At 17.2% G+C, this 15,480-nt stretch overlaps 5 protein-coding genes across 5 annotated transcripts, besides 31 other annotated features; 4 read left to right on the top strand and 1 right to left on the bottom strand. All coding sequences in view use genetic code 6, as the record gives it.

The window, feature by feature from the left end:
- Nucleotides 1–174: 174 nt before the first annotated feature.
- On the top strand, nt 175–2,182 carry IMG5_168560 (hypothetical protein; the record flags this gene model as incomplete). Its single annotated transcript, XM_004030008.1, has 3 exons — nt 175–194; nt 1,523–1,635; nt 1,710–2,182. The coding sequence occupies 3 exons, from the start codon at nt 175–177 to the stop codon at nt 2,180–2,182; spliced, it is 606 nt and encodes a 201-aa protein (XP_004030056.1).
- Nucleotides 622–661: a microsatellite.
- Nucleotides 944–1,009: a microsatellite.
- Nucleotides 945–1,009: a microsatellite.
- Nucleotides 1,138–1,174: a microsatellite.
- Nucleotides 1,451–1,512: a microsatellite.
- Nucleotides 1,648–1,672: a microsatellite.
- Nucleotides 1,668–1,692: a microsatellite.
- A 665-nt stretch (nt 2,183–2,847) lies between the features above and the next one.
- On the top strand, nt 2,848–6,529 carry IMG5_168550 (mitochondrial DNA polymerase a, putative; the record flags this gene model as incomplete). The annotated part of the gene is made up of 3 exons (XM_004030007.1): nt 2,848–3,025; nt 3,349–3,955; nt 6,514–6,529. The coding sequence occupies 3 exons, from the start codon at nt 2,848–2,850 to the stop codon at nt 6,527–6,529; spliced, it is 801 nt and encodes a 266-aa protein (XP_004030055.1).
- Nucleotides 4,171–4,285: a microsatellite.
- Nucleotides 4,172–4,227: a microsatellite.
- Nucleotides 4,198–4,246: a microsatellite.
- Nucleotides 6,017–6,058: a microsatellite.
- Nucleotides 6,017–6,061: a microsatellite.
- Nucleotides 6,031–6,061: a microsatellite.
- Nucleotides 6,333–6,410: a microsatellite.
- A 456-nt stretch (nt 6,530–6,985) lies between the features above and the next one.
- Nucleotides 6,986–7,107: a microsatellite.
- Nucleotides 7,108–7,327: 220 nt separating this feature from the next.
- Nucleotides 7,328–7,404: a microsatellite.
- Nucleotides 7,401–7,451: a microsatellite.
- On the top strand, nt 7,434–9,535 carry IMG5_168540 (protein kinase domain protein; the record flags this gene model as incomplete). The annotated part of the gene is made up of 4 exons (XM_004030006.1): nt 7,434–7,439; nt 8,521–8,554; nt 9,058–9,347; nt 9,392–9,535. The coding sequence occupies 4 exons, from the start codon at nt 7,434–7,436 to the stop codon at nt 9,533–9,535; spliced, it is 474 nt and encodes a 157-aa protein (XP_004030054.1).
- Nucleotides 8,260–8,324: a microsatellite.
- Nucleotides 8,609–8,702: a microsatellite.
- Nucleotides 8,609–8,721: a microsatellite.
- A 104-nt stretch (nt 9,536–9,639) lies between the features above and the next one.
- IMG5_168530 (hypothetical protein) lies at nt 9,640–11,338 on the bottom strand (the record flags this gene model as incomplete). Its single annotated transcript, XM_004030005.1, has 3 exons — nt 10,732–11,338; nt 9,933–10,660; nt 9,640–9,889 (listed from the first exon to the last, which is right to left on the bottom strand). Exons 1-3 carry the CDS (start codon nt 11,272–11,274, stop codon nt 9,640–9,642), a joined length of 1,521 nt encoding a protein of 506 aa, XP_004030053.1. The 5' UTR covers nt 11,275–11,338.
- Nucleotides 9,901–9,931: a microsatellite.
- A 155-nt stretch (nt 11,339–11,493) lies between the features above and the next one.
- Nucleotides 11,494–11,536: a microsatellite.
- A 463-nt stretch (nt 11,537–11,999) lies between these two features.
- IMG5_168520 (hypothetical protein) lies at nt 12,000–15,418 on the top strand (the record flags this gene model as incomplete). Its single annotated transcript, XM_004030004.1, has 3 exons — nt 12,000–14,697; nt 14,950–15,061; nt 15,115–15,418. The coding sequence occupies 3 exons, from the start codon at nt 12,000–12,002 to the stop codon at nt 15,416–15,418; spliced, it is 3,114 nt and encodes a 1,037-aa protein (XP_004030052.1).
- Nucleotides 12,054–12,091: a microsatellite.
- Nucleotides 13,428–13,496: a microsatellite.
- Nucleotides 13,431–13,506: a microsatellite.
- Nucleotides 13,431–13,507: a microsatellite.
- Nucleotides 13,602–13,692: a microsatellite.
- Nucleotides 13,608–13,655: a microsatellite.
- Nucleotides 14,850–14,900: a microsatellite.
- Nucleotides 15,065–15,103: a microsatellite.
- Nucleotides 15,419–15,436: 18 nt separating the features above from the next.
- Nucleotides 15,437–15,480: a microsatellite.

Here is a 15,480-nt window from a genome sequence, read left to right as displayed (position 1 = left end):
GGCTTACTTAATAATAAATTTTAGAAATTTGCATTTTACCTTAAGGTTTGATTTAATATGAACTTATTTGGATGGATTAATTACCTTTAGAAAAACTTCCTAGTATTTAATCTATTAAAGATAAATATAATATCCTTTTTAAAAACATTTTTGAATAGAATTAATATTTATGGTATGAGAATGCTTAAAAGACAGTAAATACTAATATTTTTATATTTTTAATTAAAATTAAAAAATAGATAAAATTATTAGATGAAAATTTAAAAAATAACAAAAGAAATTTATTTGATTTAGAATAAATAATTTTTTGCTGCGAAAATTAAAATTAAGAAAAAAAAGAATTTAACCTATTAAAAGTTAATGATTTTTTAAAAAATTAATAAAATACTAAGATCTAAAATTCCTTTTTATGGATAGTCCCCTTTTTTATAAATGAAATACATATAAATGAAAGCGAATTATTAAAAATTTATGAAATTTTGTTCGATGTTTTGATTTCTTATGCAGTGGATAGTTATTTAATTTATGTTGCTAATAATGTTCTTATATTATTTAAGTCTGCCTTTTAAAAATAAACTAATCTATCAAATAGTTAGCTTGACATGCTTGATTAAATTGAGGTTTTTATATATATATTTTTAATTTCATATATTTTTTATTTTTTTTAATACAGAAAATTGTTTTAAATGAAGAATATTTAAGTAAATTTGAAAAAAACCCTTTAGTTATTAATGATTATATTTAATAATTTAGTTAATAAAAATAAAATATTCTTTAAAGTATTGAATAAATTAATTTCTAAGAAAATTAATTTGGTGATGACAATTTCTTTTTAAATTTAGGAAATTAAAACAATTAACAAAAATAAAAGTAGTAGAATTATAAAAGTGATTTTTTAGAGAATTAGTGGGAATAATTAATAAAGGATAATCAATGATTAATTTAAAATATATATATTTATATAAATAAAAATATTTGGATTTATAAAATAAAAATTAGTATTTTATATTTAACCTTTTTTTTAAAACTTTCTTTTATATATTTTTCATAAAAAATAAGAAATGAATGTTTTAAAGATAAATGCATTTTATATAAGCAGTTTTTTTTTAAAGAAAAGCTTTTCTACTTTTCTAAATCAAATATAAATAAAAAATAATTAAATAAAAAAAATTAACACATTGAATAAAAAGATAATTCAGATTTAGAATAAAATAACTCAAACCTAGAAAATAAAAAACATAAAACTTTAGGAGAATATGTATTAAAATCACAAATCAGTTGTCATTCAAGTCAATAGTATTATGATAAATATTCTGATTATTACAATTAAGCAATAAATTAAGCCAACTTACTAGGTACAACTATAGTAAATAGTAAATCACAAACTGAATATTGTGTTTAATTATTAAAGAAATTAAGAGATAGGTTTTTTTTTTAATTAAATAATAGAATATATATATATATATAAATATATATATATATATATATATATATATAATATATATATATATAATAAAAAAAGGTCTCATGCTTGGGATACAGAAACAATAGATATTGATTTAAAAACAGAAACTCTATTAGGAAAAGGAAAAATAATATGTGCATTTGTTTTTTGTGGTTAAGATCTAGATTTTGGTAACTGATCAAGTAAAAAAAAAATGTAAAAAAAAAAAGGATATAAAAAAGGATATATATATATTAAAAAAAAGGATTATTTATTGATAATTTTGGACAAAATAAAGGGTTAATAAATATATTTTAAGATTATTTAGAGGATTATAATTAAAAAAAAATATGGCATAATTATGGATTTGATCGTCATATTTTATATAATCATAATATTAATGTTTAAGGATTTGGTGGAGTTACAATGCATATGGCAAGACTTTTGGCTTAGTATCCTTTGGAATACAGTTTGAGTGTAATAACTAAAAATTTATAAGTACAAATATAGTAAAACAAAAAAGAATATTTGATATAAAATATGAAAAATTTATAAGCTAAAATCGAGGAAACATAAAATATTTTAGAAATAAATTAAAATGATGAAGCTTTTAAAGATTTAGAATTTTATAAAATTTGTCTTAAAAAACTTGAAAAAAACTAAAAATATTTTACTGAATAGAATCATAAAGATGATATAAAAAAACTTTTTGGATAAAAAAAGAAACTTAAAAATTGAAAAGAAGGTAAAATATTAGTATTCCCTGAAATTATTAGAATACATACAGACCCAGAATTAATTAATAAATGGATTAATTATTCTTGTTTAGATGCAGAATTAACTTTTTGGGTTTTTGAGGTATTAAAAGTTGAATTGGGAAATTTAAAAACAAAGTTTTTTCCTTTGAAAAATATGATGGATTTATATATGAAATATTGGCTTCCTTTTGGGGAAATATTAACAAATATAGAAAGAAAAGGTATAAAAATTAATGTAGGGCATTTAGAAATGGTTAAAAAATAAGCAGAATAGGATATTTTGAATTTTAAGTAAGAATTTCTTAATTGGGTACATTAAATTTAAAGTGGATTAGATTAGTTTAATCCTTCGAGTAATTTATAGCTATAGCATCTATTTTTCGCACCATTCAAATGTGTTGTTAAAAAATAGAAAATTTTAAAATTTTAAGAAGAAGGATAAGAAAATGATGATGTTTTTAAAGAAGATGATAGTAATATTGAAGAACACCATGAAGTAGAATAAGATGATGGATATCATTCAGATGGGAGAAAAAAAGGAGTTCGTAAAGTTGTTGATGAAGTTCCTTAAACAAAAAAATTTAAGTGCCTGTAATAACAGAATAATAATACAAAGAATAAAAAAAAACACCAAAAACTACTAATATGACAATTACAGGATTAGGTTTAGAAGTGTAAGCTTATACAGAAAAAGGAATGCCATCAGTAGATCTTCCATTATTAAAAGAATTGGCTGGCAATCCAGAAAAAGGAAATTATGGTAAAATAGGAGAATATTATAAAGAAAGAAAGGAAGAAGAAAAAGGAAAAGTAGCATCAAGAAGTATTCAGTAATTAATAAATTTGAAATAAACAGAAACCTTATTATATACTTTTATTATTCCTTTATTAGAATAAAAAGATAACTAGGAAAGAATACATTGCTAATTAAATATTAATACTGAAACAGGAAGAATATCATCAAGGAAACCTAATTTATAAAATTAACCTGCTTTTAAAAAAGACGTGTATAAAATAAGAAGCGCTTTTGAAGCTTAGAAAGGAAAGAAATTAATAATTGCAGATTATTCGTAGTTAGAATTAAGAATTCTGGCATGGCATAAATAACTAAGTGTAAAAAAATGATTGATTTTTTTCATTAAAAAGGAGATTTTCATAGCAGAATAGCTGTTACGCTTTTTCCTTATATAAGTACAGAGGTTTAATAGGGAAAAATATTAATAGATTAAGATTAGGATTTAAATAATTCTAATATTCCACTTCTAAAAGATAAATATGGAAGTGAAAGAAAAAAAGCCAAAATTTTGAACTTTTCAATCATTTATGGAGCCTCTGCTAAAAGTATTACCGAGGCACTAGGTTGTTCATTTAAGGAGGCTTAAGAAATGATAGATAAATGGTATTAGGAAGCACCTGAAGTCAATTAATGGTAAGATAAAGTAAAAAATATTGCTTTGGAAAAGGGATATACATAAACACTTATGGGAAGATATAGAAATCTTTCAAAGTTCTTTAATTAAAATTAAGGCTTTTTAAACAAATTACATGGATTGAGAGCTGCTATTAATACTCCTATTTAAGGCGGAGGGGCTGATTTTGTTATTGCGGCAATGGTAAAAATTTCTTAAAGTTAAAAATTGGAGTAATTGGGGTTCGAATTAATTTTGTAAATACATGATGAACTTATTCTTGAAGGACCTTAGGAAAATGCTTAAGAGAGTAAATATTGTATTATAAAGACTATTTATGATTAGTAAATATTCTTTTTATGGATATTTTTATTTATTAATTGTAAATTTAAATAATATTTATTTAATAATATATAGAAATTTAATTGATTTTTTTTAATTAAAAAAATAACAATTTTTTAAAAATTAATGATTACTATTTATATAAAAAAAAAAATTATTAAATATAATATTATAATTTATAAAAATATACTAAATAATAATAATAAATGAAATAAAGTTATAATATATAATTTTATTAATGTATATTTTAAATATATAATTATAATTTTATATATATACTATATTAATTTTATTCTTTATATTTTATATATTATAATTAATTATTCATTATAAATCATATCAATTATCAAATCAATAAATACCTGAAATAAAATGCAAAATGAGTTTGTATATATATAATCGTATAGTTAATATGTAGAAAATTACTCATTCTACATAAAATTCCTTTTCACCTTAAATAATATTATAATGAATAAATGGGAAATAAATTATGAAAATTTAGAATAAAGCAAAATTTTGGAATACATAAAAAATAGATTGTCTTGAATTATAACCAAAGATAATTATATGGAATTTCCAAAAGAAATCTATGGAATTACTATATTAGCATATATATATATATATTGATTAAATTTAAAAGAATATACATAAATTAAGTTCCAGATATACTTTATTATAAATGATTTTAAAGTTACTTTAAGAAAAAAAAGCATGATAAATGCATTTTAATGTATACTCTATAACTTAAATATATGAGAGGGGCATATTTAAATAAATAATATACATTTTGATCAATTTTAATAAATATTTAAAGAATGTATATAAAGGATTTCTAAAGAAAAAATAATTTGAAAAATCAATATTAAAGTTTTTTTCGAATTTAATGCTCTTTTAAATTATAAAATTAATTAAAGTGTTTTTGAATATTGATGTTTATACAAATTTTGTGCGCCTCAAAATACATTTCCATAAATTACTTCGATAAAGTAAATTTTTGTATAGTTTAATAAATTAGAGAATCGAAAAAATAATATTGTGTGATTTATAAAAATCGAAGTATAATCTAGGGGATATAGGAGAGACTTCTTTATTTTATTTGCATCTAAATATGAACTTTCGTAAGAATTGCTTGATTTTCTTTATAGAGAATATTTTACTGGATAAATTATATGTATTACTAAAACTTAAAGCTTTTAGTAATTAATTTAATAAAAAGTTCAAAAAATTATGGAAAATATTTATGTTAATTAATAAATTACTTATTTTTAATTTAAAAGTTATAAAATACTTCATTTAAAATAAAAACTTATTAAAAAAATAAAATATAAAACAGATTTAAATTTTAATGTTATAAATGATTTAGCAGTAGAAGCTTTTTATAAATAATAAAACTCAAAATAACTAAAATCATTTACTTTTTTATATTTAGATGATAAATATTAAACAATTTATGATTGTTTTAATCTATTGTAAATTGCAACTTATGTTTCAAATAATTAATTATATACTTAATTCAATAAATATCTTTAAAATGTTTTTTTTAAAAAAAAAAAATTAACAAATTCTATGTTAATAATTTAAACAAAATAAATAAATATAAATATCTTATATATTTTATTTATTATTAGATGAATATTTTTTAAAATTATATTAAAACTTTTATTATTTATTTTAAAAAATATAATTTCTATATATTTTTCTATTTTAATTTTTTTTTTTTCGAATATAGCAAAAAATTTATATTACTAAGAAGCATATTGTGGATAAAATATATATAAAATAAATGTTTTAATATAAATATTTTTATTATTAAATTAATATTATTGAATATAATTAAATAGATTTTCAATAGTAAGGATTTCTTTTAATATAGAATAAATCCATTTTTAGGAATTATCTTTTTTTATCGAAATTCAAATAAGAATCACGGTAACGGTAGTCATAAAATCTAGTTAAACTGATACGTTTATGTCTAAATACCATCTTTTATCCTTATTATTTGTAATTTTATGCAAAGTCTTATTATCTTTATAATTTAATATCAATTTCCATTGGATTTTTTTTATTATTTAATTTATATATTATATATATTATATTATATTATTATAAATAAAATAAATTAAAATTATTACCTATATAAGTATTGAATTACAAAATTTTAAATTATACTATTATAATATAATTTTGATAAACTGATTTTTAAAAAAATGTATTAAATTTAAAATAATTTTAGAGTCAAAGCAAATTTAAAAAAGAAATTTATTGTATATATATATAAATAATTTCGTTTATTTTTTTTGTATTTCATAAAATTATTTTTTTAGAAATTTAATATTATTTTTTCATGATAATGGCAAATATATTTAAAGTTATATAAACTAAAAATAAATAATAAAAAAAATCATAAATATATAAAAATAAAAAAAAAAAGTCAAAATAAAAATAATAATAATAATACATATTTAAAATTATAGAGAATAATATTTTATATTTATAGTTAAATAAAAAGTATTATTTAAATATAAAATAGATAATTATGTTTTATATTAATAAAATATAGGATTATTATAATATGATTTATACTTTATTACTATTTTTTAATAATATTTTTATTTTATTTTTATTTTTTTCATAATATTTTCTAAGAGTAATTTTGCTCTGTTTATTAAAATACATTATTTCTTTTTTTATTATTTAATATAAAAACAAATTATTATTTACTTAGATCATTATATTTAAATAAAATATAACAAAAAAAATTATTAAGTAATTAAAAAAATAAACTTTCAATATTTAAAAAAATAAAATGATTCTATTTATAATAAAAATATATTTATTAAGCAAAAATTCTTTTTTTATTTTTATTTATAAATAAATATGATTTGTAATAATATATATTATTTATATAGAATTTTATAATTAAATAATATTTTTTATGTAAATTATATAAAACAAATTTACTTATATTTAGAAATTGCTGTTTTAATAAATAAATAATTTAATTTATTTATACATAAATAATATTTCTTAAATTATTTATAAATAAATAAAAATGTTAATAAAATAAAATAAATAAAATTTTATTTTATTTTATTTATAAAAATATAGATATTTAATAAAATAATTAAAATAAAAAATATTTTATTATATTTATGATTAAATAAAAAAAAAGTATTTTATTTAGAAAGTATTAAAAAATAAAAAAAATATTTTATTTTATAAAAATTAATTAAATTCAATATTTATATAATAATATAATTTTATATAAATAATTGATTTTTAAATTTAATTTTTTAATAATGTCTATCCTTATATGTATTTTTTAATTATTCTTATAAATAAATATGCATTAATTATATTCTATTTTAATAATATATATATATTAAATTTAAAATATCGTTTTTTTAGAATTATATTAATAAATAAAAATATAATTATTTTTAAAATTATAAAAATATGTTAAAAAAAATTAATATAAAAATGACTGTAAATAAAATTTAAAATTACTAATAATAATATTAATTTAATAATAATCATAAATAAATAAAAATATTTTATTATTAAATAAATAGCTATTTTTTTTAATTAAATTAAAATATTCACAATATAAGAAAAAAAATAAAAATTAAATAAAAAAAATGCGAAATTATCCATAAAATAACAATAATATATTATTATATAAAACTAATCCATAAATAGTATTTTTAAATTCTTAAAAAATATTTCAAACATCTTAAGCAATTATCTAAAGTCCTTAATTAAATATAAAATATATGCATAAATTAAATTAGAAAAATTATCTGAATTTGATTCCTGTAAGATAAAAATCATCATATTAATGTCATTCCTAAAGTCAATAAATTTAAAATAAAGTATTAGTGAATCATTAAACTTAAATATAGAGAAATTAACATATAAGAAATTCAATGTAATCACTTCCATCACAGTAGTCATAATTATCTCAATAATTAAATACTGAAAATACATAAAATAACACAAAAATTAGAAACATATATATATAATAAAGAACAATTAAAAAATAAGATTATAACTCAGTAAATTTTGAATAAGATAAAGATCATAGTAATTAATTAAAACAATTAAAAGAATTAAGTTGTGTAAGAAGTTAATAATAATATTAAGAGAATATATATTAAAATTAAATATTATAAAGTTATAAAAACTTTTCAAAAAATTTACAGGTTAAAAATAGTATAATAAAAAAAAATGAAAATACTTTGGATAAATATTAAAATTTACCTATTTAAAAAAATATTAAATAATAATATGCAAATGAGATATATATATAATATAATTAATAATAATAATAATAATAATAATAATAATAATAATAATAATAATAATAATAATTAAATTTACAATGTTAATACATAAAATAATTAAGATTAAAATTTAGATGAAAATAATAAAATATGTAATAATAAAAAATATTTATCGATTTCTGATATTGAAAAAATTAAACTTTAATAAAAAAAATAAAACAATTTTGAGGAACTAAACTATGATTTATTAAAATAAAAAAATATTGAATTTATTTAATAAATAGGTCAAGGTATATTCGGAATTGTATTTAAAGTTAAGTAATAAAATAAAATTATTAATTAAATATAAGATAAAAAATTATATAATTTTTTTATAAATATTTATATATGAATATATGTATATATAAAAATATGTATAATATATATTTATATATATATATATATATTTATATACGTATATATATATAATTTATTTAAATATATATTATCTTTTTATTATTTAATTTTTAAAAAAATTAGAAATATTATTACTTAATAAGAATTAGCATTGAAATTGATAAACAAATAAACTATTTTTAAAAATAAAATGGATTAATAATTATATCGAGAAATTCATATTCATTAAAATTATTGTCATCACTAAAATATTTTGAAGTTTTATGAACATTTTTAAGATGAAAATTACCATTATATTCTTTTAGAATATTCTAACAGAGGAACTTTATCGTAGTATATGATTAATTAATAATTTATTCCTGAACATATATCAGTTTAATTTATGAGATAAATTTGTTCAAGTATAAATTATTTACATACTTTAGGAATTATTCATAGAGATATAAAACTTGAAAATATTTTATTAAATGAAAACGGAACTATAAAGTTATGTGATTTCGGATGTGCTACTTTTTCTTAAAAAAAAAATTCTGAAATGTTAATGAAAAGATCTTTCTGTGGTACTATAAGCTATCTTTCTCCTGAAATGATAAATGGTATTTATGATAAAGATGTTGATGTTTGGTCTTTAGGTGTTGCTTGTTATGAATTAAATGCTGGATATTCTCCTTTTAATAGAGAAAACGAAGAACTAACATTTGATGCTATTAGAAATGTTTTTTTATTTATTTTCAAAGTTTTTTTTAATTTTTATTTTAGATAAATATAGATTATCCTAATTATTTTTCGGAGGATTTAATTGATTTTCTTAAAGGAATATTTAAGTATAATGTTTAAGATAGATATTAGATAAAAGATCTAATTAATCATAAATGGTTAAATAGAAATTTAGAAAACTCATGAGAAAAAAATATAAAATATTTATTTATCTTATTTACATAATTTTTTTTTTTTATATATATTATTTGTTTAATTTAATAACTTATTTATCTTTTTAGATTTTGTTCTCAATCATCAAATTAATATGTTTTTGTTAAAGAAAGCTTTCTTGGAAAAGAATTAGTACTATTTTATTCATTTGTATTTTTTTTGTTTGTGTGATAATTTAAATCATGTGTATTTTATTCTTTTTTTTTAAATTAATCTATTTAAGCTTTTAACTTGAAATTCTCAGCATTTAAATTATTTACAAGTTTAAGAATTCTTTCATAAATTTTATCTGGATCAAATTTTTCATTTACAAATAATGGAAGATATCTTTTTTTTTTATTAAAAAAAATAAAAATTAAAAAAATTAAACTTTCTTTGTAAAAGATTGGCTGAAACGATAATTTTTCTTAAATACTCTTAAAGTCTATCCGAAGTTGAAATTTGAATATTTTTTTCCATATAATCTAGTATTTCTAAAGGGTCTTTAATATGAGCTATTGGTTCATTATCTTTTCTAGAAGTAGAATAAACTTTTATTTTCGAATTCCATTTGTTATAAATATTAATAATTCGGTTTTAAAGCTATATATAGTTCTTTTTATATTCATCTGAGTCCTTTAATTCGATTTCTTTTTCTTTTAATTTTTCTAAATACATTTCTGTTTATTTTTTTCTTGTTGTTTCTTTTATTTTTAATTCCTATACATCACTATCAAATAAGTTTTTTATTTTCTACTTTTCTTATTCAAGTTCTCTTTTTTAAATTTCAAGTTCTTAAGATTTCTTATTTAATTCTAAACAAAAATTCTCAAGCTTTTCGAATTTATGTATTAATGTGTTGGAATTCATTCCAGGAAATTTTAACATAAGCTTCTTATATTCAGGAATAAATACTTCAAGTTGACTAGAATTATTCTTTAAAATATCAAAATTAACATTTATTTATTCAATATCTTTTTTTAAGCAAGAATTCTTCCAATTCTAGTTCTCGTTTTAAGTTTATAATTCAACTATCAAGTCTTTAGATTTTTCCAAATCTCCTTTTAAAATTTCATTTTCTCTTATTAATTTTTCTACTTCGCTTATCATTTCTTAACTCTATACATATATTGTTTTATTTTTTTTTCAAAAAAATAATAATATATATTAATTATTATTATTATTTTTACTGCTTTAATCACTTCTTATTAGGCATTTTCAATAATTTTTTATTTTACACCCAAATTAAGCATTTATTAAATGCCCTTTAATGATTTTTCTTTAATATCTAGAATAGCTTTTTTCCTTGGGTTCATAGAAGCTTATTCTTATGATGATTTCACTAAATTTTAAATTATTTTTTCAGGCTAAAAATTCTTCTGGTGGTTTATGAGGTCTTTTTGAAATTTCTAAGAAGTGTTTTTTTATTGATAAATTTCTTTTATGCTTCTTTATTAATCCTCAGTTTATGGCTCTAGCTTTGTATATAAGTAATTTCCCTTTTTGTCAAAAACCATACGATGATATTTTCTTTTAAATTCTTAGTATTCTTCTTCTGAAACTTTCATTTCTTTCTCCATTATTTCCTCATATGCATATTCTGCTAATTATGGGTTTACTCTTATGTTGTGAGGCTTTACGGTTGTTGTGTTTAGAGTACTTTCAAATTATTTATTTTGGGCATTTTCACTCCTGTATTATGATTTTTCGATGATTTTTTATATTTATTCCATATTGTTTAGGTTAGATAGATTTGCACTTTTAAATGAGCTTAATTTTAGTTAAGATTTCGGACTTAAGCTTGTTATTTGGTTATATTTTTGACGCAAAAGTTACTGATTTTTGGTGTATGGATTTAAATTAGTTGGTGTAGATGTAGTATGTGGTCTTTAAAGTGTGTTTGGAAGCTTTATCATATTTTATTTATTTATGATTCAATTAATTATAAAATAATTTATTATTCAATATGTTATTTATTTATATATTTATTTATTTTTTAATAAAAATTTTATTATTTTAATTATTTCTAATTTTGATTTTTTATTTTTAATTATAAATAAAAAAAATAATTACAAAAATTTTTTTTTGTTATATTTTTGAAAATAATATATTATATTTCTTTTCAAAAAAAATAAATAGTATTTTTAGTTTAAATTTTGAAAAATTAAGAAAAAAAAGAAAAAAAATATGAATTAATTTTAATAACATTAATCATAAGAAGAATTGCTTAAAACAATATAATGGATAAAAGGCATTAAAAACACTAAATTTTGTAAATAAATTAAATCTTTAGAGGATATTAAAAATCGTAAAATAAAATAATAATTTTTATATTGTTATCTTCTTTTTTTTTTAAAAAAAAAAGCATTAGTATTATCAGAAATAGTATAAGAAATATTTAATATAAAATGCTTACCAGATCATTTAAATACAAATTAATTACTTCAAGAAATTTAAAATGAATGTTAAATAAAAAGTATAGATATGCCTTTCCAAATATAATAATTTCAAGTAAAAAATAAAAAAAACAAAAAATAAATAAAATAAAAAGTCATATACAAACCCATAATTATTATAATTTTGTTTATGGATTAAATCATAAAATTAAACGAAAAAAAGAGTAAATATTCAACTCCCACCAAAAAATATTGAAAATTAAGAAAATGAATTATTATTTGCCTCAGATATAAATTTTTAAGATTGTCCTGAGCCAAAAAATGAAAATATAGAGCCTTTTCCAAAGCCAACAAAATATAAAGTATTAAAGCCTTCATCTCCTTTTAAGTCTTTTATAATAGAAAAAAATTCCATAGAATATTCAAAAAATGAATAAAAAGGAAATAATTAATTATCAAATGAAAGGGATTTATTAAAACAAGAAAATAATACACTAAAGTAATAAAATAATAATCAATTGCAAGAGAATAAATAGAAATAATTTCCTTTATAAATATCCTAAAAACATACAATTAATTAATAATAAAATGTCGAAAATAAATACTCATTTTAATACGCTTTTGAAAATTCAAAAGAAACTTCATCACATTTAAATAATATTTCATTTCAAGCAGTTGAGCCTTTTCCTGTTTAAAAAGAGTAAACAACACCAGATGAAATAAACTAGAAGGCTTTTATTTAGCAAATATTATATCCAAAAAAAACTTCTAATTAGAATTCTAAAGTTTCAAAATCACCCAAAAGTATAACTCTAAATAATAATTCGTAATAAATTTAAATTAAAAAAGATATTATAAACCTTGAAAAAAATATTCAAGATGAAAATTCTTTTCTAAAAAAAATAGAAAAAAGTGAATAAAAATTAAAATAAAATAGATCTTATTCACACCAAGAGGAAAAATAATAGGAAAAAAATATCTAAATACCACCTTTTACGGATAATATAAGAGATAAATGCCTATTATGGTTATATGAAATTAATCTTATTAAAAAAGACATAAAAAATATTAAAGAAAAGCTTCCAAAATTATGTAAAAATGGAGTTATTTTTATAGATATTATAAATAGAATGTTTGAGAAGGATAATACAATAAATGGTATTTATAGAAATACAAAAGATATTACTTAAATACGTATAAATTATTAAAAATTGTTTACGTTTTTAAAAAATTATGAAAAATTTAACCCACGATTTCTTTTAAATAATGAAGATATCTTTATTTAGGGAAATTGTGATATTTTTTGGGGTTTTCTTGATGATTTAAGAATTTTTTTTTAAAATAAATAAAATCAAATTGATGAAAGAAATGAAAAAAAAAAAAAAACTATGACAAATCAAAGTTCATTGAGTTAAATAGGAAACAAAGAGTAAAGTTATACACCTTATATTTAGCCTAGATAAGATAAAATGAAATAAAGTTAAATAAATTAATAATAATAATAATTATAATAATAATAATAATAATAATAATAATAATAATAATATATTTAATAATAAAATTTATATAAAGAAATCTATTTAAAAAAAAGTATGTTTTTACATACTCCAAAAGGAAGTTATTATCAAGTATAAAGAAGTCGTATAAATACAAAACATAATAATAATAATAATAATAATTCAATTTAGAAAATAAATAATTCTTTTAAAAATAATAATAATAATTCATTTATAAAAAATAATAACAATAATTCATCTTTTTTTTAATTATCTCCTAGAAATTCCCACAGAAATACATCATTATCTTCTTTTTCTAAAATAATTTATATTGATTCACAAAAAGAATAAGAAGTTAATTAATTTTTAGAAAAATTAGGTTTTTAAAAATATATTCAAAAAAACTTTCTTAATATCAACCTTTCTTTTTTTAAAGATCCTTTCCGAAATGGAGTTCTTCTTTGTAATATAATAAACAAACTTTTCCAAAATTCTCAATCATAATCTTTTTATTAAGATCCTTAAAATATTCATTAATGTTAATTTAACATGGAATATTTCCTGAATTTCGCTTATTTATAAAATCTTGAAATTCCTCCAATTTTTACTACAAACAAATGCGAAAATATTCTAAAAGGAGACTATTAATCTTTATATGGTCTATTATATTACATATATAAAAAAACAGCCTAAAAAAATGTTGCCCAAAACAATAACAGTTTTATAAGCTAAAATAATAAAAAAAATACACTTTTTAATACTTAAGAAGCCTAGTAATGTGTTTTGCCTTATACATAATGTTAAATAGATAAACTTTAAGAAAATCTAGTTAAATGGGTAAATTGGAAAACCGGAAAAAATTATTAAAATTTTGGACAAGTATGTGGTTAAATTAAAAATGGAGTACTTTTATGTACATTAATATCAAACATAATAAAAATTAATATATAACCTTCCCATTAAAATCCGAATAATTATTAAAATTAAATAGCCAATATTTTGAAAGGTTTGAAACCATTAAGACAAAATGCAAATATAGGATAAAAATTTTTATGGAAAGAAGATTAAATTGCGGATAATAATTAAATGTTTATTGTTGGATTTTTGGAAGATTTAAGAATTTATAGTGATGGGATGCCTGCTAGGAGTGGTAACGATTATTTTAAAGAAGGACCTTATTTTGGACCAGCTATTATATTAAATTAATTTGAAGAAATTTAATAAAAAAATGGTAGTTTAAATAAATAAGATAGTACATCTTATAGTTTTAGAAAAGAAAAAGATGGAGAATTTTCAAAATAATAAGAAATGACTTTTTAAAAATAATCATGTTTAAAATAAAATGAAAATGATGAAAATAAAAAATAAAAATACTTTTTAGAAATCGGAAAATAAAACTCGTTTAATTAAGATAAAAATATTAAAATTTTATAAGAAAATCACTAATAATAAAATTATAATAATAAATATAAACCTGGCTTTGAAGATATTATGTAAAAATAATAATAATAATAAGATCCCTAAGAAATTAATAATATTGAATTAATTAATAAATGGTTTAAGGATATAGGATTTTAAACACTAAAAGTTAATTTTAATAAAGATATTATAGAAGAATTTAAAGATGGGTATTTTTATTATTTATTATATTTTTTCAATTATTTTTATATAAATAAAAAAGGTTAATTATTTGTTAAATAATCGAAAAATTAGATTAAATATAAATATAGGGAATTATAAATAATGCAAATACTATGGCTAGTTGCTTAGTTAATTTAAGAAAATGCATTCAAATCTTAAAATAAAAAGCAGATTTTGACTCTAGATTATTATTAGATGAATAATAAATATATTAATGCAAAAAATAGTTTATTATTTAGTTTTTATTAGAACTTAAGAAATGCTTTAAAAACAAAACTAGGTATATTTAGAAATTATAAAAAAGTACTTATAATAGTCTTCCTTTTTAAAAATCTTTAAAATGAATAAATAACTGTTTTTTATTTTTAATGTATATATAATTATTTTTTAATTTATTATATTATTT

The sequence above is a fragment of the Ichthyophthirius multifiliis genome, assembly GCF_000220395.1.
Source record: "Ichthyophthirius multifiliis unplaced genomic scaffold scaff_1120509251248, whole genome shotgun sequence".
NCBI classification, from domain to species: Eukaryota; Ciliophora; class Oligohymenophorea; order Hymenostomatida; genus Ichthyophthirius; species Ichthyophthirius multifiliis.
Note: the sequence above shows the minus strand (reverse complement) of the source record. Positions and strands in the feature narration are given on the sequence as shown.